The 24,082-nt window shown below is 30.4% G+C and overlaps 2 protein-coding genes across 3 annotated transcripts; one reads left to right on the top strand and one right to left on the bottom strand.

Moving 5' to 3' along the window:
• The first annotated feature begins 217 nt into the window (after positions 1-217).
• On the top strand, positions 218-3,871 carry Hpr1 (THO complex 1-like protein Hpr1). The gene is made up of 5 exons (XM_065498220.1): positions 218-370; positions 466-1,134; positions 1,204-1,505; positions 1,566-1,859; positions 2,882-3,871. Exons 1-5 carry the CDS (start codon positions 314-316, stop codon positions 3,678-3,680), a joined length of 2,121 nt encoding a protein of 706 aa, XP_065354292.1. The 5' UTR covers positions 218-313; the 3' UTR covers positions 3,681-3,871.
• On the bottom strand, positions 3,691-23,373 carry LOC135948780 (uncharacterized). Of its 2 annotated transcripts, none has more exons than XM_065498221.1 (6): positions 23,242-23,373; positions 15,690-16,432; positions 5,631-5,735; positions 4,913-5,563; positions 4,609-4,656; positions 3,691-4,550 (listed from the first exon to the last, which is right to left on the bottom strand). In XM_065498221.1, exons 2-6 carry the CDS (start codon positions 15,735-15,737, stop codon positions 4,020-4,022), a joined length of 1,383 nt encoding a protein of 460 aa, XP_065354293.1. In that variant the 5' UTR covers positions 15,738-16,432; positions 23,242-23,373; the 3' UTR covers positions 3,691-4,019. The 2 variants fall into 2 exon arrangements, with proteins under 2 accessions (XP_065354293.1, XP_065354294.1); XM_065498222.1 differs by lacking the exon at positions 23,242-23,373 and adding an exon at positions 19,209-19,351.
• Positions 23,374-24,082: the final 709 nt, after the last annotated feature.

Raw genomic sequence — 24,082 nt, 5'->3', positions numbered from 1 at the left:
GCTGAAATTGGACATAGACAAGTCTACTTTTACTTGCAAACATGTATTTTTCGACATTTTCGATAATAATACGTTTTCTCAACATTTAACAAATTACTTGCATGTGTAAATGCAGCATTAAACAAAATCGCCAAACGGCACAGAGAATCGCCAAAATGAAAATATGGCAACAATGGTTTATCTACAAGCCGTCTGCTGTAAAAAGGTATATTTTGTTTAGAAGTTCTCTTTTAGGATAAAAACAACTAAATATTTAGGAAAAATATTATATTATAAAATTAATAAAAAATAATCGTTGATTTATATTGAAAAAATGAGTAAAGTTGTAGAAAAAGCTACAGATTTTTCTGGACTGCATGCTGCGTTTACGGTATGTTAAAATAAGAAGTCCGACCGTTTAGTCCATTCCATGTTTTATTACAATGTACAAAATGTGTGATTTTTGTTTGTTTTAAAAATACATAGGAAACATTACAAAAGGCATTTGATGAGGATGACGTGAGGATTTTAAGGAGGTCGTATGATAGTTTCTCGTACAACACTGACCACGATAAAAAGCCCCCAATGGACCAGGCGTTTAGAGAATTATTAATATTCAAAATGAGCAATGACGTTCAGATGATCGGGAAGTTGGTGAAACTGTCTGTTGCCGCTGTAAGGGCCGAAATAGTGTCCGTGACTATACCGGTGGTGTTGTTAGGTGATATTTTCGAAACAGTCACTCTGGACAAGTGTGAGAAGATTTTCAATTACGTCGAAGAAATGGTGGAGGTGTGGAAGGAGGAAATATTTTTCTCCTCCTGTAAGAACAATATACTGCGAATGTGCAATGATCTCTTGAGACGTCTAAGTCGTGCACAAAACACAGTATTTTGTGGACGAATTTTGTTGTTTCTTTCGAAATTCTTTCCATTTTCCGAAAGATCTGGTCTAAATATAGTTTCTGAATTCAATTTGGAAAATGTCACAGATTATGGTATAGATGGTAAAGACCTAGATGACACATTGGAGGACATTGAAGATATACCCATTAAAATCGATTACAATTTGTATTGTAAATTTTGGTCACTTCAAGATTTCTTTCGCAATCCGAACCAATGTTACAGCAAAGCATCTTGGAAAATGTTTCAAACCGTAAGATCTGTCTTCATATGTAAATTGTATGGTATTTAAATAATTTTATTTTTATTTTTTGCTCTACAGCATGCAAGCACAGTCCTAGAGTCTTTTGCCAGTTTTAAGCTTGAAGACACTCGGTCTAGTTCCTCACAAGAGGACAGCGGCGATGATTTTAGTGAAAAAATGGACTTGGATGATGGATATAGCAACGACTTTAAATCCGGAATTGTCCAAGCCGTTCAAAAGGTCGACAATTTCTTTGCTAAATTTCTAACGAATCCTAAACTCTTGGCTTTACAACTCTCAGATGCTAATTTTCGCCGTGCAGTTTTAGTACAATTTCTAATTTTATTTCAGTATTTACAACTTACTGTTAAATTCAAATCGTAAGCATATTATCTCCTCACTAAGAACAATTTCTATAATTTCTTCTTCATCAATTCCAGTGAATCAAATACGTTGACAACTGCTCAAACTGAATTTATCAAAGAGACAGAAACAAAGGTTTATCAACTGTTAGAAGAAACACCTCCAAATGGTAAACGTTTTGCTCGTACCGTAAAACACATGTTAACTCGTGAGGAAATGTGGAACAATTGGAAGAATGAAGGATGCAAAGAATTTAAAAAACCGGAAGACTCGTCATTAGATGAAAACCCACCACCTCCTAAAAAAGAACGTAAAACTTTGGGTGATTGTTTAAAAGAGGCGAACGGACAATCAAAATTTTTCTTGGGCAAGTAAGTGAAACACATTCAACAATATCGCTGTTGGCGTAGCGGTTTTAAGCCGCCGACATTTTCGTAATAGACTAAATATAAAATGCAACTTGTTTATTTAATCTAGTACGAAACGGTCGATGGCGTAAAAAGTCTACACCAACTGCGATAATTTATCTACTTTTCACACGTAAAATTCGGGTAAATTCAGTAACAGTCTATTACTGAAACAAAGCTAAAGTTTATCGTTCGAAAAAGCATATTTGCAATAATTTCTTTACGTCAAACGCACATACATTTGTGAAACCGCAGCATTATTTAGTTTAGTATTACAAATGATTGCAGCTCATTGCATCCGTGATGCACTAATTTTCGGAATTTATAATGTTATGGTATGGTTCTGGTTCTTTGAATTATTACAGAGTAATTATAATAAATGAACTTGACCCGAATTAAAAAATTAGCTTTCAAATTATATTTTAGGTTTTTATACAATAAACATAAAAAGCCATACAAATGAATTTCCCATGTTCTATTTCCCAATAATAATAAGTTTAATAGATGCTATTTACAATAGAACTTGACAATAAAGATTGTTGATGACGCCCTTGTCAGGGTAGAAAATGCATAGTAAGTATTTTTTATAATAATAATCGATTTCTGGTATAAAATATGAGTGATCACAGATTAATTGAATTGTTGAAATGTTTTAAAATTTTATAAAAATTTTCTTTATAATTTGGAATAAAATGTGTTTTTCCGTTTTTACCAATTTTTGTTCCCATTGAAATTATACAATTATACAAATAGTTATACTGTCTACTTTAGGGGGCATGGAAAACATACATTAATATAGTTTACTTTAAATTGATTGGAGGAAATAAATAAGTCAAAAACAAAAATTGGGTAGGAATTAGAGAAGCCAGTATAAATTTATTTCATCGTTCGTTTTTGATGATACGATTATAGTTTTGACGCGCAGTGTATTAGTATCATTTAAACATTTATATACTGTAAAATATATCTTGATTTATTTATTTCAGTGATGTTCTTACGCGTTTGTGGAACTACTCACCAGATAACTTACAAGCGTGTAAAAGTGAGGAACGCAACTTTCTGCCTCAAGTCGAAACTTATTTAGAAAGTTCTCGAGATAAAAATGATACATCTTTCGAATGGCGTGCATTACGTTTACTTGCACGACAATCACCTCACTTTTTTACGTTTATCAATTCGCCATCATACAAAATTTCCGACTATTTAGAAGCTGTCCGCAAACGTTTGACTAAAGAACGTTTGGATGCCGCGAAGCAAGCGGCAACTAATGCTAACGGTTCGAACCCAGAAAATACGACAATTTTATCGGAATCACATGAGCAGGAAACAGTTGCCTTGCAGGAACAAGAAAATGATCACGATGGAAACGATGAAGGTGTTTTAGGAGATGAGGATGAAACGAATGATTTGGAAAAGCCAGATGAGGACAACAACACGCATTCTAAGCCAGTTACGGCATCCAGAGAACAAATAGAGGAATTGGCGCCATTAATAGGCGACGATTGGAAAAGATTGGGGAAAAAATTGGGATATACTGCCGACGAGTTACTTTACTTTGAAACAGAACATAGTGAACGTGATGGTGGCTGTGTAGCTATGCTCGTCAATTGGTTTGGTGATGATGACGACGCTAGCTTAGACAATTTAGCATATACTATGGAGGGTCTGGAAATCAATACTGCCGCCAAAGCTGTTAAAGCATTAATTGAACGTTTATCTAGCAAGGTTACCTCTATACGAGATGACGGGGATGCTGTGGACATTAAAATGGAGACGATTGATTAAAAGACATTAGTTAATAATATTTCCTAATTATTTCTTCATTTTATTTATTCAAATTAATTCATGTTTGAAATGAAAATTAAAATTCGATTTACAAAAATAATTTATCACATGTTTTAGGAGTAAATTATGCATTAATTATTTTTTTACGCATAAGCATTAAATATTAGTAAAATAAAAAACAAATAAACAAATTCATTATTATTGTTATTATTATTATAAGTATATAAAAGTAGAAAATCATTAAATCATTATCACCATTTTGTCAATGTTTGGTGTTGAAAGAAAAAAAACTTTACAATATTGCAGGTCCAACGACCCAAGTAGGTATTTATATATATTTTACACACGTCTTTTTTGAGGTTTCGGCTTGTTATGCTGCATATTGGCGCACTTGGGGATGTGACGTTCTGCAGCCGCTTGATTGAAGCGTCTACTACAGTGTGGACATTGTATGTAATCGGGATTTTCTGATGGTGGAGGAGGTGGCAAATCACTTAGTTTGCCACCTTTGGCTAAGTAAGCTTGAACCTTTTTGGCTTCTCTTATGGCTGCTATAAATTCTTCATGCTTTTTTCGCCAATTGCTCTTCTTTTCACCAGTGTTGGTTGCTTCTTGTGTCTTTTTTATTACAGTTGTTACGGTTTTTGGTACACTAGAGTTTGAAACTTTGCCTTTTCTTACATATATTTCAGCTTCAGTACCCTTAACACGGTGCTTGGAAGCATCAAAAATCTTACGCTTTTTACTCGCCATCTTTCCACATACTTCTTCGTGTTTAGCTAAACGATCCTCATTGAATTGACGTTGGCAATATTGACACGAAGCCATACCAGGTGGAGGAGTAATTATTCTTGGTGGCGGTTTGACCGACTGTAACAAAAGAAGAGCAATCAATTTTAAATTTATCTAATTTTAAATGTATGCTTACCAAAACGAATGTTGCTGGTTTAGTATTGCTAGATTTGTTTCCCGCAGCCTTCAAATAGGAAATACATAGTAAAATTATAAGAAAAACTTTTCAACATTTCAAAAATATACATACATACATACATACATACATACATACATACATACATACATACATACATACATACATACATACATACATACATACATACATACATACATACATACATACATACATACATACATACATACATACATACATACATACATACATACATACATACATACATACATACATACATACATACATATGTAGTAATTTTTACCTTAATAATTTTAGTTGTTGATAACGGTGTGGTTGCTTTCTGTAATGGCGATTTTATGGTGTTGGTGATGGTAGTTTTAGATAGTGTTGATACTCTACTGCTACTACTGGGAGTCCTGCTAGTATTTGTCATGGGAATAGGAGATTTTTTTGTAATCACTGGATTCAGTTTAATGCCATTTGTCTGTGTTTTGGGACTTGTTCTTTTAGTAATTACAATCGTGCCTCCTAATACACCGCATTCCTCATTGATATTATTATCAAAGTCACGATCACCTGTAACTTGGGAACCCATAACATGCGTGTTATTTAAACTCAACGAGGAAAACTCCTTGGGAAATGTTTCATTGTCAAGACTGTCCAGCTCATCTAGATTGTTATTGAATACATTTCTATTGCCGTTGTGCACTGTGTTATTGATGTTCACACTACTACGAGTTGTCGAAGTTGTGTTTTTCATTAAAGTACTATTCGCAATAACTGGTCGTCTTGTAACATTTGCTCCACCAACTAGACGTCTATTGGTGGGTGACTGTTGTGAGGACGTTTTAGTTGTCACAGTCGTTGAAGTGGTGGTTGTCACAATTGGTCGCAGTGGATGACTACGATCTATACCAACACCACGTCGGCGATCATCAAACATTTGGCGCACCTTGAAAATAAAATGTCATTGTCAAAATAAAAATTAGACCGATGTATTATTAGAGTCAAACTCTTACCTTTCCGTTGCTCATAGTGCTTTTCGATGCTTGAGGGATGTCTCCGGTCGTTAATGCCAATTTCTTTTGCTCACGTTCCAACATTTGTTTTTTCTGGAACTTCATCTGAAAAAGAAAACGGTTGAGAGCTTATATAGATGAATCTTTACAACCCATAAAATCTTTTTTCAGATTCTGTGCTAAATTGACTAAGGAGCATGTCTAATGTACATGTACATATGAGTACTCACATCCAAAGATGAACTGAAATTGCTTGGTGGCAACTGACTCAAGGCCTCTACAAGACGCCTACCAGCCCATGATTCATTAAGTTTTAAGGGTACAAAATTTTCGGAAAAAAAATTATCCTGATTTTGTATTTGGCGCCCTTGTTCATCTTCAAACATTTCGTATTTATATTTTTGCATTTTATTAAAAAAAAAAAATACGAATCAGAAACTTTATTTGTTAAGTATGTACATATTCACACAATGTACATACATTCATACATGTGTATGTATGTAAGAATTTATTCCTATTTTCTATTGCTCCATATCAAACAAGTTGAGTTTATTTTATTGGAAGTAGGTGGCGAGTTGCGTCTGATAAAATAACTTTAACGTAATGACGTTTTGTGTTGAACTGAATATTGCGCTTCAAAAAGAAGGCGAATTTCACCATCAAATTGTTTGGACACTACAACTAAGGACCCGAATGAAAACAGGAAACAGAAGGATAAATAAACAACAGACAGCAACAATCAGCCAAGTTACTAATATACAAATATGTACATATGTAGTACATACATACATAATATGTACATATGTATTATAGAGATTGTTATCATACTAACAGCCATTCTAACAAACATATGGATGTATGTGTGTATACTAATCACCAGGGCAAGTTTTTTTCACTATTTTTATTTGAAAAATAATTTTTTGTAAATTTATTAAATTTTAGCATATTTCTCTAAATTCAGTATTAAAAAATTTAAGACATTCATTCCAAAAATCCATTCCCAAAATTTGTCAAGCTATTTTGGATTTGAATTAAAGAAAATTTTAATGATTCAATAAGGAATTAATTTTGTATAGAATGAATTCCATACGTTTGAAGGAATTTAGCCTATGAATTCATTAAAGGAATGGTAAGGAGATACAATTCCATTTTATTTTAAATATTGAATTAAAAATTAATTATTTCTAACCTTTACATATGTGTTAATTTTGTTTTCAAGATGTTCATTTAAATTTCATGTTTGTTGATAAATTGCGAGGCATGCGAAACTAATTGTTGGACCCAATAACTAGGAGAATACTTCCAGTAATCTAAACTGCATGCGGTTAGGGGTTTCGGGAAAAACACAATTATTTTATGCTGCTCAGTTCTAATAAAATAAGTTTAGAATATTATTACTCAATCTACTATATGAAATATATACTGAAGACAGGGGTTAAATGTACAATTCTTGAATATTTAGAATTAGGGTGGCTTTTACTTTCAAATACCTACATATACGAGTATAGTGTATTTCTTAGAACTGACTGCTTTTAATTTAACTTAATTGATGTCCATTAGTTAAGCATTAATATGTGGTTTGTAAAAAGGTGCGTACCTAATTATGAAAAAGCTGTCTTAACAAAAAGCAAAACACAAACGGAGTTAAACCACTTACTTTAAGACATTTCCTTTATGAATTTTCAAAATTGGTATTTTTGTTAGAATTTTGTCATTGTTATAATGTTCAGAATAAACAAAATAATGCATTAATTTTAATTTCAAAATGTATCTTAATATTATGGAATTTAAATTTTAAATTTATAAAAAGATCATCACACATAATTGTACATTTGAATACGTTTTTCAGTATTTAAACGCAAGATTATATTTGAGGAGCCGCAAACAAAAAAAAAAATGTGTACTAAGTAAAATGGGTTCTAAAAAATTGGTGCTTAACAAAACGTAATATTTTATTATTTTTGTCGTATAAAACGACAACAAAAGGTTCTTTTTCCGATATAAAAGTGGTTTTATATCAAACATCCTTAACGTTTAATTTGGTGACTTATCGCAGTTAGATACATCTATTGATAAGTAAGAAACTTGTTACAATTTCCATGTTCATGCAAGGGGGCGAAATAAATAAAACAATTTCCCAAAAATTTTAAATGAGCTAAAAGCAGTACCTTTTGTTCTACGGCTAATCATTTATTCACACTTAAGTGATAAGATTATCAAAATAAATCTGAACTTCAAAATATTATGTTTGAAAATGATTAGATGCAAATTAAAAACAGTAAATTCTAAATTTAATTTCTATTTTTCATAAACATTTTATTGAGTACGTACTGTAATTATCAATTTTAAAAAAGGGTAGAATTCAGTATGCAATCACACCTTTTTTTATACATACATACATATCGTTAGTTTATTATGTAAACGTACTAAGTACCTATTCACAAACTTTACAGGAGACACAAAAACGTTCTATAATTCTTAGTTTTAAATATTTGTTAATTGTGTCAATACTGTTTTATTACTTATTTGGTATGATTTATAATGATTTGTATTCTTACTTATTTTAGCGTTTTGTATTAAAATCTCATTTTTCATAAAAAGCGGACATAGCACGTTTGCACAATAAGGGATAGGTAGATATTTACAAACAATTGTTTTCATTGTTATGTATTTTGTAGGGTATTCAATTAATCGGGTTTCTGGTTTAATCGGTTAATCGAGCAAATAATTAACCGAGGTTTACATTTATTCGGTTAATAATCGGTTAATTTTAAATTATTCGATTAACCGAATAATTTCTATTTTCATTTTAAATTGAAAATACAACAACGAATTTTGTGTACAAAAACATAAAAAAACAGCTAATAAGGTATTTGAGATCATTTTTGTATTTGCTGCAACAACGTCATAACTCAAAATCCATGTTTTATGAACTGAGTAATACAAAATGCGTTGTTCTATAATCTTTCATATAGTTTCATCAGTTTTCAAAAAAGTCAATTATTTTTTGTGTGAGAGTGTTTTTTTGTTGTAAACATCAAAATTAAAATTCATGTTTTCTCGTATATTTGATAAGTAAAAATTTGGGTTAAATACAGATTAGAAAGATATTAACATCTACTATTTATATTTCTGAAATCGCCTAATTTGTTGAAAATTTATTTAAGAAATAGTAAAATGTCGAAAGGACTTCTTTTGAATTATGACGTTGTTTGCAGCAAATGAACGATATGTGAGTTTTTTAGGGGTCTGAAATAATCTATATATATAAAAGAGTAACGTTACTGACTGACTGGCTGACTGACTGACTGATTCATCATCGCACAGCCCAAACGGCTGAAGCTAGAATCACGAAATTTTAACTGTGGGTTCCTCCCTCTCCAAAACGATCCGATAAGAAGGGATTTTTGGAAATTCGAACGTTTAGGGGGTAAAAAAGGGTAAAAACGGGTAAATTCGGTAACCTTATATCTTCAAAACTAATAAAGATACAAAAAAACTTAAAATAGCATGTTACTCCATTTAAAAAATAAGCTGACAGGTGTTTCGTACTTTTTGGAAATTCGAAACTTTTAGGAGAGAAAACGGGTAAAAACTGTATTTTGGTACTTTTTTTGCACCCTATGTATCTTTTAAACCAATAAACATAGAAACAAATTTTAAATCGTATTCTTTAATTAACAAAAAATAAAAAATATAAGTTTGGTACTTTTTGGAAATTCGAACCTTTAAGGGATAAAAATTGTTGTAATTTTTGGTACTTTTTCATAAAATATGTTTTTCTATAATTTGACATAGACATACGAATATTTTATTATGAGCTCCCACCACGTTACAGAAATTTATTTGAATGAAATTGTACCACCTCAATGGGGATAAAAAAGGTACCAAAAAGGGGATAAAATCGGGAAAATACATTATATTTGAAATTATTAAGCCAATTTTGATAATTTTTTTAACGTTGGTTCCTGGATTCATACAAAAATTAACTAACAGCGTGTTATTTGCAACTCGAGTACCAAGGTGTATATTGGGCCGAATCCGGGTAAACAGTTTGGTACTTTTTTTAAAACATATTTATTCTTGGGCACATTAACACAGATTTTAATATTTTGATACATGTCTATAGCATAAACAATTTTGGCAAAATGGAATATTTTTAAATTTCAAACTTGAGGGGTGTTCAAGTAAGAAAAGGGAAATTGGTACTTTTCTCCTAATGGTACTTTTTTAAAATTTTAAATTATTTCAGTTATCGACATTAAAGTTAGCTGATATTTATTTGAGTGAAGTTAGTGTTAGGAATAGGGGATAATATTTAGGTACCAAAATGTGTGAACTGAACTATAGGTACTTTTTTGTTCATCTAATGGTACTTTTTTGAAATTTCTATAATAATGGACTTAGAAACATGAAATTAAACATATATGGTCCTAAGTGAGTGAGATTCTAGCGGGGACTTTTTGGTACTTTTTCTTTATTGGAATGGTACTTTTTGTAATTTCTTCACCAATGAACCTAGAAACATGAAATAAAGCTTATATATAAACCGAGTGAGTGGAAAACCACAAGTGTGGGTTTTTTGGTACTTTTTCTATATTCTAATGGTACTTTTTTGAATTTTCTATAACTATGGACTTAGAAACATGAAATTAAGCATATATGGTCATAAGTGAGTGAGAATTCTAGGGGGAGACTTTTTGGTACTTTTTCTTTATTCGATTGGTACTTTTTGTAATTTCTTCACCAATGAACCTAGAAACATTAAATAAAGCTTATATGGAACCGAGTGAGTGGGAAACCACAAGTGTGGGCTTTTTGGTGCTTTTTCTATATTCTAATGGTACTTTTTTGAATTTTCTATAACAATGGACTTAGAGACATGAAATTAAGCATATATGGTCCTAAGTGAGTGAGAATTCTAGGGGGAGACTTTTTGGTACTTTTTCTTTATTCGAATGGTACTTTTTGTAATTTCTTCACCAATGAACCTAAAAACATGAAATTAAGACCGGAGTGAGTGGGAATCTACAAGTGACTGCTTTTTGGTACTTTTTCTATATTCGAATGGTACTTTTTGAATTTTCTGTAATAATGGACATAGAAATATGAAGTTAAGCATATATGGTCCTAAGTGAGTGAGAATTCTAGGGGGAGACTTTTTGGTACTTTTTCTTTATTCGAATGGTACTTTTTGTAATTTCTTCACCAATGAACCTTGAAATATAAAATAAAGGTTATATGGACCAGAGTGAGTGGGAATCCGCAAGTGTATACTTTTTAGTACTTTTTCTATATTATAATGGTACTTTTTTGAATTTTCTATAACAATGGACTTAGAAACACGAAATTAAACATATGTATATGGTCCTAAGTGAGTGAGAAGTCTAGGGGGAGAATTTTTGGTACTTATTCTTTATTCAAATGGTACTTTTTGTAATTTCTTCACCAATGAACCTAGAAACATTAAATAAAGGTTATACGGACCCGAGTGGGTGAGCAACTACAAGTGGGTGCTTTTTGGTACTTTTTCTATATTCTAATGGTACTTTTTGAATTTTCTATAACATAATGGACCTAGAAATATGAAATTAAGCGTATATGGTCCTAAGTGATTGAAAATTCAAGCGGATACCTCATGGTACCTTTTGTTTATTCGAATGGTACTTTTTTTTAATTTTCTATAGCAAGTGAGTTAGAATTCTAGGGGAGACTTTTTGGTACTTTAAAAGTGATAATCAATGGTACTATTTCCTTATTGCAATGGTACTTTTTGAATATTTTATAATAATAAACATAAAAATTTAAAATTAGGAACACATTTTGCATTTTCTATAATAATGGACCCAGAAATTAGACATTTACAATTAGATTCACAAAGTGAGACTTGATAGTACTATTTCTTTCTTCTAATTGGGGTGGCGAAGCGCACCGGGTCAGCTAGTCTTTTATAAAAAGAATATAATTTAAACGATTTTTTTCTTTAGATTTAATAAAACTTTTCTTGGAAAAAAACTCTCTCGCTGATTGTATATGTTTGAGAAATCAAAAACATGATAAAGAATATTTCTTTTTGGATTGTTTTAGATTTTGAGTAATTTAATAAAAAAAATACATGTAAATTTAATATGCAGTTGTTATACATACTCATTAATCATGTTTATTGGATGTTAAACAAATATCTAATTTTAATTTGAAATCTGTATTTGAATTGAAACGGAAAAATGAATACAAATAAAATTTTTAAAGTGCAAAAAAAAGGAATTTCGGTTAATCGATTAATCGTCACAAATTAATCGGTTTATTTGTTATTTGAAAATCGGCAAATTCAAATTATTCGAACAGTTAACCGTCCAAAATTAATCGGTTAACCGATTAACGGTTAATCGATTGAATACCCTAGTATTTTGTACTATATACATATGCATTTAAGGTATTTATAAACCGCAATACTGAGTATTAATATTTGTCAAAAAGCTCAAGTATCATAATACAATTTCATCGTCTAAACCATAGAGAAACATAGAGCGGAAACTATATATTATATATTAGCTACATATGTATAAGTTGATTTGGACAATTGTTTATATGCATGTATGAATGTATGTATGTAGTTTCATTAACCTCTTCGGTTGCCTTTAATGTTTTCTTCACAATTTTCGTAGTTGTTAATTCCGTGTAAAATAATAAGGAATAATGGAAATACCAATAATAATTTGTTATCCTATCATATGTGGCCTTCAAATGTAGTGTAATGTACAAGTGCATTTCTGTATATATTGTAGTTCAATGTTAAATCCACTTACATACATACGTTTAGTTATTGTTGAATTTAAATTATAAAAACACAAGTTTAAAATGTTATTCCTTTCTATCATGAAAACAAGAAACAAATTGAATTTGTTTGATGAGAATGTTTATTTTTATTTACAATATCCTTTAATGGATTGTACCTTTCGACATTTACCGTTGTCATGGTTGTGGCTACAATAACATCAACATACCAACGTGGACATTAACATACAATTAAACTCGGTTATAACGAACTCCGTGGGAACAGTGAAATAATTCGTTACAATTTTCAGATTCGTTTCGATCATTTTATTATATCCATAGATATTTCGGTTCTAGCAACAGATTGTCAGTTGGCAAAGAAATATTACGGTTGAAATAACCGAATTTTTTTCATTCAACATAAGCCACAGCAGAAAAATTTGGTTATTAAGAATGAATCTAATTTAAAGTTTATGCTCTGAAAGGAATTATTACGATGCCTAACATTACAACTTTTAGGGATATTCTATGAATATTATTCATATTTGGAGACAATAATAACAATAATAGTGGTTCAAATTTATTTATCTACTAGCTGACCCGACAGACGTTGTCCTGTCCAAGCAAAAAAATGCTTGTGTTCGATTTGTGAGAAGCGGTTTGAAAAGGGTGAAAATAGTTAAAAGGAAAGAAAACGTGTTGAATGATCATTTTTATTCATATATGACAGAATAAAATATACATAGAACATGAGAGACAAAGAACCTAAGTTTGTTGTCAAAAATCTAAGTCTTGCTGACCCGACAGACGTTGTCCTTTCCAAGCAAAAAAAATGCTTGCTTTATTCTATGTCCTATATGAATAAAAATCAAATTTAGATATTATGAGTATATTGATTAAACGCTTATTGGCCAAGTTCAATCAAGAAAAGGAGCTCGATCTGTGATCACTCATATTTCTGACCAAAAATCGATTTTTTATATAAAAACTCAAAATATCTAAATTCGCTAATAACTAGGCTAATAGGCGTTTAATCAAGAAAAAGAGCTCGTTTCGATTTGTTTTTTTTATCAATTTAAGCTATTGTGAGTTACATTTAGGAACCCTAAACATAATACATATATTCAATATTTTAAGAATAGATCTGATGTATAATTCACCCGTTTCACATTCAGCCCAATTTTGAATAAAAATTCCCCGGGAGTTTTTTACCTTTTCTCATATTTCCTATTCAAATTTAATGGGAAAAAACTCCCGGGGAACAAACTCCCGCGGAATTTTTTATTCATAATTGGGCTGTTTATGAAATTTAGTTGCGCAGGACTCATGGCAAATTAATTCAATTTAGTGAATTATAAAATCTTAATTCGGAATAAAAAAAATGTCAGCCATTCATTCCATACATCCATTTCCAAAATCTGTTTCTTTTGCTTCATTCAATCGCATTTATTTTAATAGAATTCATTTATCGTTGAATTTATTCAGTGAATTAAACTCAAATTGAATTACCCTTAGCACTAGAGGTAAGGGTATACATATCGTTACCTTAATATAGAAAGGCCCTAACTCGTGTTTTTTTAAGTCGAGATTTTTTGGCTAAATATAATATATGTGAGAATCATTTAACGAAATAAACGAAAATCTGGGTTTACAAAAAAACACGAGTTAGGGCCTTTCTATATTAAAGTAACGATATATGAGTGAAATTGACAATTTTGAAGAATCAATATGTGACAAAAAAATATTTTTCTGATATAGGGGTTATATTGATGGTAGCGTCAATTATGAACCGATCCTCATAAAATTTGGTAGAAATGGGTCGATATTGCACATTTTTAATACCAAACAAACCTTATCAACAGATAGTATTTATGGAAAATTTCGTGTTTTCAACTGAAAGAAAGAAAGGAACATAACACGCAAATTTTTCTTTTATTAATTTTTTTGGAGCTGTATTTCGTCTCCTGAGCAATAATGTCACTTGGTTATTCATCGATGTCTTCTAAATCGTGACCACTGCTTTCATAATTGTCACTGTCCACTATATCTTCCGAAGAACTTTCTTCAGATAAACGTGGCGCGTATTCGCTCTCGGAGGTACGAAGATTTTAATCTTCTTCATCCTCATCGGATATAGCCAATATTCTTTAAAATTCATCATCAGATATTCCAGTTGCAGTCATTTTGTAAAGAAAACCAAAATTTCAATAATACCAATGTTAGTCGTTAAGACTACGTTGTTTTTACAAACATATTCATACCACTTAAATGAGTTACACAACAAGTTAGTATTGATCGACAGCAGTCTCACAACTAAATCAGATCTCTCAACGTAAAAAATGAGAACGATACAGAAAGAGAAAAAAAATAGGACAGGAAAAATCAATGAAACGACTAACAGTGGGCATGCAGGGTTAATAATCCTTCTTGGTGGAAAATGATGTTTAATTTTTTTTAAGATAATGAAAATCCTAAAATTTATTCATCGATTAAAATTTTAAAGTTTCGATTTGTTGGAGATTGGGTTGAATAATAGATTCGGTTGTGAGAAAAAAAGATTTAAGTCGCACTATAATGATTTTCATGATCATTAAAAAGTCAAAAAAATAGCTAGTGTTTACTCACTTTTGAGGCTGTGTGTATATTGAAATTTGCAACACTTTAAGTTATATCTTATTGATGGCTGATTTGAACATGGCTAAGCACAATTTCTTTATAAATGACACATCCGAGTCGGATGGGCTTCAAAAAATTTTAAAATGCAAAAGTTTAATGCAAGTTTTATAAATGTTTTTTTTTACATTTTTTTAATAGAAGTCGTGATATGAGAACATCGCAAAAAACAGGTTTGGAAAAACAATTTTGAAACTCATAATTGTCATTAACACTAAAAAAGTCCATTAAAGGAATTGAAGAAAATATTTGAAATTTATGATCGTTTTCATAAAAGTTAATAAAAACGAGAATTTCCGATTTTCAAATGTAAAAAAAATCAGAATGTAATTTTTAATTTTTTTTTAAATGAATATCCTTATTTATTCGAATAATTAAAAAATAATAAACTTTTATTCTATCAATAGTTTCATTTTTTGTTAAGAAAATCTGAATACGAAATTTCTAAGTCGTATGTAGTATGTTTGTTGATAAACTGTAGACATGTATGTACATACGTAGTAGATGTTAATTTTTTACTATACTCGTACTAAATAATAAACAATTTAAAAATAAAAGTGGTTTAACTTTATTTTTATTTAATATGGCTGAGACAGCAGCCACTTGACTTACCTGCATTTCTGCTAGCCGTGAGTTGGCTGTTACACCTTGTGACGCCATCGCCAAATATCTATGCAAATGATTACAGCTATACTGGCGACGAAGTTTATACGAGTATTGTTAGTTTTCAGTCGTTTCTTCTCAGTCTGCCACTCGACGAAGTACGACTGTTGCTGTTGCTTTGACACTTGGAATGGGAAGTCTTGAGCTGATGATGTATGGTAGTGGAAAGAAAAGTATCAAATCAACTGTTTGTGTGACTGGAGAATGAATGACTAATTGTGCTGAGTACGATTGTAGGTAGCGGTAGTTATGCAAAATTATTCTGAGAGAGTGAGTACAAACTAACGTTTCTAATTTTTTTTATTTTTTTGTTCAAAGACGTTGTGTGGGTCTTAGCTTACGCGTCAATATACAAAAATGGATTTACGTGAGATCGGCCAAAATGAAATCTCGTTTTTTTTTTGGATTTTTTTTAGCTGTTTGCTTGGCGTCTTCGTTTTCTTTTCTACAAAACTTAAAAATGATTAAACTTATTTTTGCACTGATGACTCACTTTACGTGTGTTTTTGTTATGAGTTTATTTAAAAAGTCAACAAATCAAATACAGCTGATGACAACATTAATAATTTTACGATTCGGAGCTGGTTTTTTAATGAAATCGTTGTTATTTTCGTTGGTTTCGATTCAAAACATGGTTCTATTGTTTTGGTATTTTATCTTTGTAATCTTCTTCCTTTTTCTTTCGTTTGTAGCTGTAAGATAATTGAAAAGTAAAATAAAAATCACAAATAGGAATTTAAAAAAAAAAATATCAAGGGCTTATATTTAAGGGCTAACTGATATTTCACTCATATAAAAGATTTAACCATCCCGTCATAAATAATAGTTAATCATTAAATAAATCATATTATTCCAGAATTTTTGTATATTTGAATTATTTAGAATCTTGAGTGCGAGTCGGAGTATTGTTTCTATTAGGTCTCAAACTTTAGTCAACAATGTCAACGGAACGTGTTCGGAACAAATATTTTATATATATTATATATGCCCATCAAATCTTTATTATAAAAGTTCAACTGGTTTCTGAGTAATTAATAAGAACGTTTTGATAACTTAAAAATGCTAATACCAATTGAAATGTTAATACTAAAACTTATGTATATTTAAATACATAAGTTCGCTTGCCGAAATTAGAAGTGGACCGTTTTAAAGAATGTAAACAATCATTTTTACATTCTTCAAAACAATAAATAGCTCGTTAAATATTGCGATTACAAAATATATTTGAAGAACCCAATTTCAAATCGATCGGAACTAAAATAAGTTCCAATACATATTAAATTCACTTTATAATAAATGGGAAACTTAATTCAGTTGATTTATTACTTAAATCGCAGAAATTGTGTTCGCGAAAGCAGATATTTCAATTAAATTTGTATACTAAAATCAAAGTGGATTCTTCAGAAAAATTAAAACGAAAATTTCTTTTGGAGTGAAACCACTTTCAATTTTCAAAGTGGAATTGATATATCTTTGTAATTATTTGTTTTTCTAAATTTTTTAATCTGTCAGATTTCTGACAGAATCTGAAAAACCTAAAACGAAATCGATCGGAATAAAAACTACGGAATTGAAGCTATTCCGAACAAATTGTGTGATAGGCCTGTATGATTCAATTAAAATGCGCAGCACAATTGATATTAAATTGTTTAAAATTTAATTTCACATCCGAAGTAATACAATTATGCATTAAACACATTCAAGACAACAGGCTACACGACTACACGAACACAAATTCTGCTGGTTACAGTTGTAGTCGTGTGGCAGCTACTGAATTATTTTAAAGACGACAGCTACAAAGTAAACAGCTGATTAATAATTCAGTGGTGCCACTTTAATAAAAAATAACCGTACAAAATTCCAAAGTAATTAAGACTGAAACAATTATTTTGAGTAAAAATATATATATGGTTATAATTAATTATGTACCTGTTATTAATTTATTTCAATATGGTTATCAGAAACTTCTCTTAATTAAGTAAAAAAAATATATTTTTTTAAGCACTAATTTGATTTACATTTTTTTATTATATTAGCAACACTATTTCTGTTTTGTAGTTGACAAAAATAGAAATTAGCCTAATTCGGCTGCATCGGCATGAGTAGTCGTGTGGCCGTGTAGCTGTGCTGTCGTTAAAATAATCGTCTCCATATAAACGTGTGCATTTTATTTTTGACAGATTGAAGTTGGTAGCCTGCTCTCTTGAATGTGTTTAATGCATTATGCCTTGTAAATATATGGAATTCATATTGCCGTCATGGAAAATATCCCACCTGTCAAGAAAGTGGAATTAATTTCGTATTTAGCTTCTTTACAAAAAGTAAAACGATTTTTTTTTTCTGAATGAAACCACTTTCGCTTTTTAAAGTGGAATTGATTTTTGTTTATAATTATTTTTTTTTTATAAATCTCTTTACCAAAAACTTGACTTTTGTGGTAATATATAAAACGCTGTGTAATTAAAATTATTAAAACCGAATTTTTGGCAATAGTCTAGTTATCATTAACATTTTGACTTGCTTATGACCAAGGTTGGATACCGTTACCGCTAAGCTATGTACGTTAAACCTAAAATAAAATACTACCGCTAAAACAAGGGGAATAATGGATAATACCGTACCTCTAAAATGAGGCCATCAGGCAAGCAGATAGAGCTCAATATAACAATTAATATGTCAAAAGTTGTGTAAGTTGAATATACCACTAAATAGTTTGGAGTTACACCACTTTTGCACTGATAGCCTCAAATAATATTACCGTTATTCTATTAAGTAGATATTCTATATTATGAAAATACCATGTTTGTTTAACGTATTTGAGTTTTTCAAGTTTTTATTATTTTTATTATTTAAAATTTTATTATTAATTTAAGTCAGACCGAAATTACCGTTATCGTTCGAATATGGTTGCCTAAATAACAGCAAACACTGTTGCCGCTAAATCACCGTTACCGATTTATCCAAATAATCCAAATTAGCGTTACCGCTTCGAATCAGTAACCAAACGAGCTGATTGATGACTGTTAATCGGTAGCTACTGACTGGTCTTAATATTGAACCTTTTAAAATTTGTATATTTGATTAAACCAATTGCGTTAAGTGAACATAATATTATTATGTATGTTTATATTTGTTTTATGCCGATCAGCAATTCCAAGTGGAACCGCCAAATGTATAATAAAATAAATTGAAAACATTACTAAAGTGGCTGACACTCATATATTAAGGAAAATAAAGAAAAATAAGTTTTAAAATGTTAGATCTCATTAACAAATCTAATAAATGTACCTATGAAGGCGTTAAAAAAGGGGAAGGAAAACAATAAACGTCTATTTTAAAATATCCACATATAATAATTCAATGTAATTGCGCGGCAATTGAGAGTTTATTTACGTGTGGGTCGAATTGTCTCCTATTCGGTTAGTCAGCGAATTGTTAACAGACTATTTAAGATGACATTGATCTTACCAAAAATGGTGAAATGGAAACTGTAACAGCTTTTGTGGTAATTTTTTTTTTTAAATGCGGTTTGCTTGTTGGTTTGTAGTTTATTTAATTATTTTTGTAGCTTGTTATTGTATAAAACCATACAAATATAGACTGAGGAAACACACAGCGAATTTATGACTTTAATTAAGAAATATATTTGTTTATTAATGGCAAGCAATTGACAAAAAAAAATAAAAATAAAACTTCAATCATACTTGACATAATTGAATTGGAACAAACTGAGAAATTGAAAATACTTCGAATGTAAATTATGTACTTATAATAAAATGTGTTCTGTTTGGTATGTATGGAAATCTCAATGACGCAGATATACAGAAATAAGGTCTAATGCACATGGCTGAAAAACAAAGCTAATTCATTAAAAATAACGGTTTTTCTGATTTTAAAAACTTCCAATGCATGACAGATACATACATTGGCATATGTTGCAGAATATAAAAAAACATTTTTCTCCAGCAACGAACCTTCTGCGGAATGTAACCAACAAAATAAATACATATATGTACTACAAAACAAGTGAGAAAGTATGGTCGGTCAACTCCGACCATATAATATCCTACACTAAGTAAATGAGCAAAAACTGTTTTTTTTTTTAAAAAATATCAATAACTAGCTTGACCCGGTGCGCTTCGCTACCCCTGTCGAAGTAAAATAAAAAAATGTGAAAAGATTTTATAAGCAAATAAATTAATATAATTAATACCGGAATTTCTTGATTGTGATTAATTGCATACTATACCATTGAAGGTATTAAAAATATCCTGTGATTTTAAAAAATCTTGAAGCTTTTTTTAAGACATTCGCCTATTTTTAGTCAGACTCCTTATAATGATATGAAAGCTATTTATTATAATAGTTAAATTAATGCTTCAAATGAGTTATTTTGTTACCATTGTAGATAAAATATATAAATATTCGAATATCAAGTGAATCTAATTGTAAGAGTCTTTAAACTTTGTGTAAATTACGTTGATGCCAGTGTCCTGTTATGCCAGAAATTAAGAAGGGGTGCCCAACTTTGGATAAACTTCATGTACTGGTAAGAAATTGATTTGTATAAAGTTTGAAGGTTGTCGCAATAATAGTTCCGCAGATATTTGAAAATACTATATACTTTGCATGGGAAGTTACACGCCCACTTATCCACTCCAGCCCATTTTCAGCTATTCTATGTAAAATGATAAGAGAGCTATTCGGACAAAGTTGGAGTAATTTTAGATCTCAAGATATTTAGAAATAACTAATTACTTTGTATGGGAGGTGACTCACCCCAAGTTCCGATCCTTCCCATTTTTTTATTAACTTCTTGCACTGATAAGAAATTAACTCATATGAAGTTTGAGGCCTTTCACATTTACAGTTCTCCAGATTTATATTCGTGAGTGATTTTCGAAATGGGACCTATGACCAATTATGGACCGATCACCATGAAATTATGACATGTGATTTATGTCTACATAAAAGTTATTTATGTTGAATTTTATGTGTATACCAACATTTTTAAGAGATTTATGCACGTTAAAGTGATTTTCGGAAGCGGGTCTTATATGAGAGCTATGAATAATTATGGACCGATCATAATAAAATTTGGTGACATGAATTCCATATGCATATGTATATAAAACTTATTTGGAGCACAATTTGTGGAGATTCCTATATAAATTAAACATTTATGACCGATAAAGTTCAATTTCGGGAGGACATTTGTATGGGGGCTTGGTGAAATAATGCACCAATTTCAGCCAGTTTCAAATATAGGGCATAAAAAAGAAGCTATACATATGTAATTTTTTAATATGAAAGCATTGTTTATGGTGCCTATGGCCGACTTCATAAACTCAGCAATGCAAATCAATTACAAGGCTTTGTGACATTCATGAACGGATAAATGTTTTGTAAAGAATCATAAATAAAAACAGTTAGGGTTTGGGGTCCGGAAATTTAAAATTAATTAAAAATACTTTAACATATTTAAATATGACATCTCCGCTTGATGAATGGCTTGTTCCAAATACATATTAGTTAAGGATACAATAGAAGCATTAAGCAGAAATGAAACCATTTTTCTAATAGGTGTTATTTACAGCAGTTATCTAAAAATTCTCAAAAAAACGGTTCATTCAATTAAATTAAACCTAAAAACTTCAGCATTATAAGATAAATTATAATATAAAAACACAATGTTAAAAATTTATGGACAGCAAATGTATGAACGTCTATTTGACCACAATGTTCCCTCATCTGTTCAAAGCGTTGATGATGAGGTTTCCGAAATACGAGACGTCATTGTCAAAAACCTAACTCTTGCTACAACAAAATACATGCTAGTCAATGTATTTTATTGTTGTATCAATCAGACATATGATTTTTTGTATTTTTGTTTGACAAATTGGAGTGTCTCGTCTCTATGTATAATTCTCTATAGTATGTACACTTAGTCGCAAAACTCTACATACGATATCGACATTTCATTTAATTTGCGAATAATTTTATATTTACCCCCATATGCATAAACAGTTTATAAATTTATCAAAGGTTTATGAAACAGATTTTGTATGGAAATTTTGTTTTATAAACCTTTGATAAATTTATAAACTGTTTATGCATATGGGGGTTAATGTTTAATCTTTGAAAATGACCACTTGTAAATATTTATCAGGGTACACTTTACATCACTGCAATACATTTTTTTAAAAAACTGTTGGTCACTGTTTGATAAAATTGAAATTATTGCAATATTCTACATATGAACCGTTGCAAAAGTCTACATACGACTTTTACTTCTATACAAAATTGTTATTTCACAATTGATCAGTTGATTTATATTTATAGTAGCTGCGTGTGTGAGATTTGGTGCTAATTTTTTTATTAATTGTAATACAATGAATCTCAAAATGGCGAAAATATAGAAAATATCCGCCGACTTCGGAACATTAGTTGTCAAGTTATCAAATAAAGGAAAATTTACGGCAAATGTGGGGGAAATCATTAGTTTGTCAAAATCTAGAGTCCAAACTATCCATAGGAACTATAAACGGTTTGATAGATATGAAAGTTTGTCACGAACAGGATGTCCATTAAAGTTTGATGAAATGTTAAGGTGTAAAATTGTAAGAGAAGTCCTAGAAATTCCAAATAAATTAGCGTAGAATGAACAAAAATATATCAAAAAGGTTATAGAATTGATGTCGATACAGATACAATTAACCGCTTCTTTAAAAAAGCTGGACTTCAGTCGTGCATGGCCAGATAATAACCGATCATTAGTTGCAAAACTCTACATACGATTTAATTTCTTCATCAAGAATAAAATGAGACACATCCAATGTAAATTCATTTTCTAAGGACAGGTCTAATGTACATATGTATATGCATTTAGATTCATTGAGGAGATTCGTTCGATTTTTGTTTTGGTGCGACAAGATTTCAGTTTTGAAATGCATTTGTGAACATATGTATGTACATACATATTATATACGAATGTATGTATGTACGTACAACTTGTACTCGCGAATACATGTGTAAATATTATACTTAATGTCTTTTTTATATTCTTTAAACGAATGGAATGAAGATAATTTCAAGTAGAGCTGCGCCTTTGAATGTTGAAGGGGGTGTGTTGTTCAAATTTCAAATTCTACAACAACAATATAGATACATATGTAACAAAAACACTTGTAAGTTTATTGACGTTTTAGATCTGTAAATTCAGATGGTGATATTTAAGATCATGTTCTGTTTTATGTCTTATATTAGAATGAATCCAAAGGGATTAACACAAAAATATTTGCTCAGTTTACTAGAGTGTGTTTGTTTGATGTACTTATTTACATAAATTGTTTCACATTAATTCATACGTGCTAATAGATAGTTAAACATATGTAAATATTCAAATAGTTGAATAGGTATTTAGTAGTGAATTACATGAGCAATGTATTTATCCTGTATTTATTTGGTGACACTTTTCAAATGTTATGTTTGACCAACATACCGTCGATAACAGCTGACCATTTAGATGAAGGTTTTTGTAAGTAAGTTTTATATATTTTTTTTCTTTATTTTCGTTGTATTTATCACGCGAAGTATGAGTCTTTTTTTCTGTTGCCGTTTACTTAGAAGTTTATACAAAGACTAACTGTGGAGCTAAAAAACATTCCAGAGTCTCCAACCACAACTTTTGTACATATATATATATCTATATATATATATGTATGTACGTACACACATACATATGTACCTATTCATACTGATGTATATACGTACCCAGCAATTCTGAGTGACCGTCCCGAACTAGTGATTTTAAATATTATTAGGGTGATTTATTTTAAAACGTGTGAGTACTAAGCAGAGGATCAATTGACTCCACTTAGATTACAATTAGACTGTCTAATAGGTAGTCCCAAGTAGTCAACGCATTGGACTGACATACCAGTTACTTCATAAGCTACATAACTATTTATTTTAACATGTACGGGTACTTAACGGATGCTAATTGACCTCAAATAGTCAGTTAAAAAGACATATCCTCTAAAGTGCAGTACAAAAGAAACGTTTAAAGTGACTACACTCTAGATTACTTAGAGATACTTAAGTGACAATTGGCTTCACAGCTCATAGTATGTGTGAAATGATCCTAAATATATAAATTGGAGTCAGTCAAGTGCTCAGAAATTAGTCACAATTACTGTCTCTAAGGGATACATTATTGACTACTTGTAAAACTGCAGGGTATATATGTATTTTATATGTATATTTTTTAAATTAAAAACTCAAGCACAAACACAGAAATGAACATGTATCTCATTTCGTTATTCAGTTAGCTTTACTGCTGT

This window comes from Calliphora vicina, chromosome 1, assembly GCF_958450345.1.
Source record: "Calliphora vicina chromosome 1, idCalVici1.1, whole genome shotgun sequence".
Classification (NCBI taxonomy): Eukaryota; Metazoa; Arthropoda; class Insecta; order Diptera; family Calliphoridae; genus Calliphora; species Calliphora vicina.
This window is presented reverse-complemented; position numbering and strand designations above follow the sequence as displayed.

Coding starts and splice junctions, on each gene's coding strand:
- Hpr1 (XM_065498220.1), top strand. CDS start 314: ATGAGTAAAGTTGTAGAAAAAGCTACAGATTTTTCTGGACTGCATGCT. Junction 1,506..1,565: donor CTTACTGTTAAATTCAAATC/GTAAGCATATTA, acceptor CATCAATTCCAG/TGAATCAAATACGTTGACAA. Junction 1,860..2,881: donor TCAAAATTTTTCTTGGGCAA/GTAAGTGAAACA, acceptor TATTTATTTCAG/TGATGTTCTTACGCGTTTGT.
- LOC135948780 (XM_065498221.1), bottom strand. CDS start 15,737: ATGGCGTCACAAGGTGTAACAGCCAACTCACGGCTAGCAGAAATGCAG. Junction 5,736..15,689: donor CACGGCTAGCAGAAATGCAG/GTAAGTCAAGTG, acceptor TTTCTTTTTCAG/ATGAAGTTCCAGAAAAAACA. Junction 4,551..4,608: donor AACCAGCAACATTCGTTTTG/GTAAGCATACAT, acceptor CTTTTGTTACAG/TCGGTCAAACCGCCACCAAG.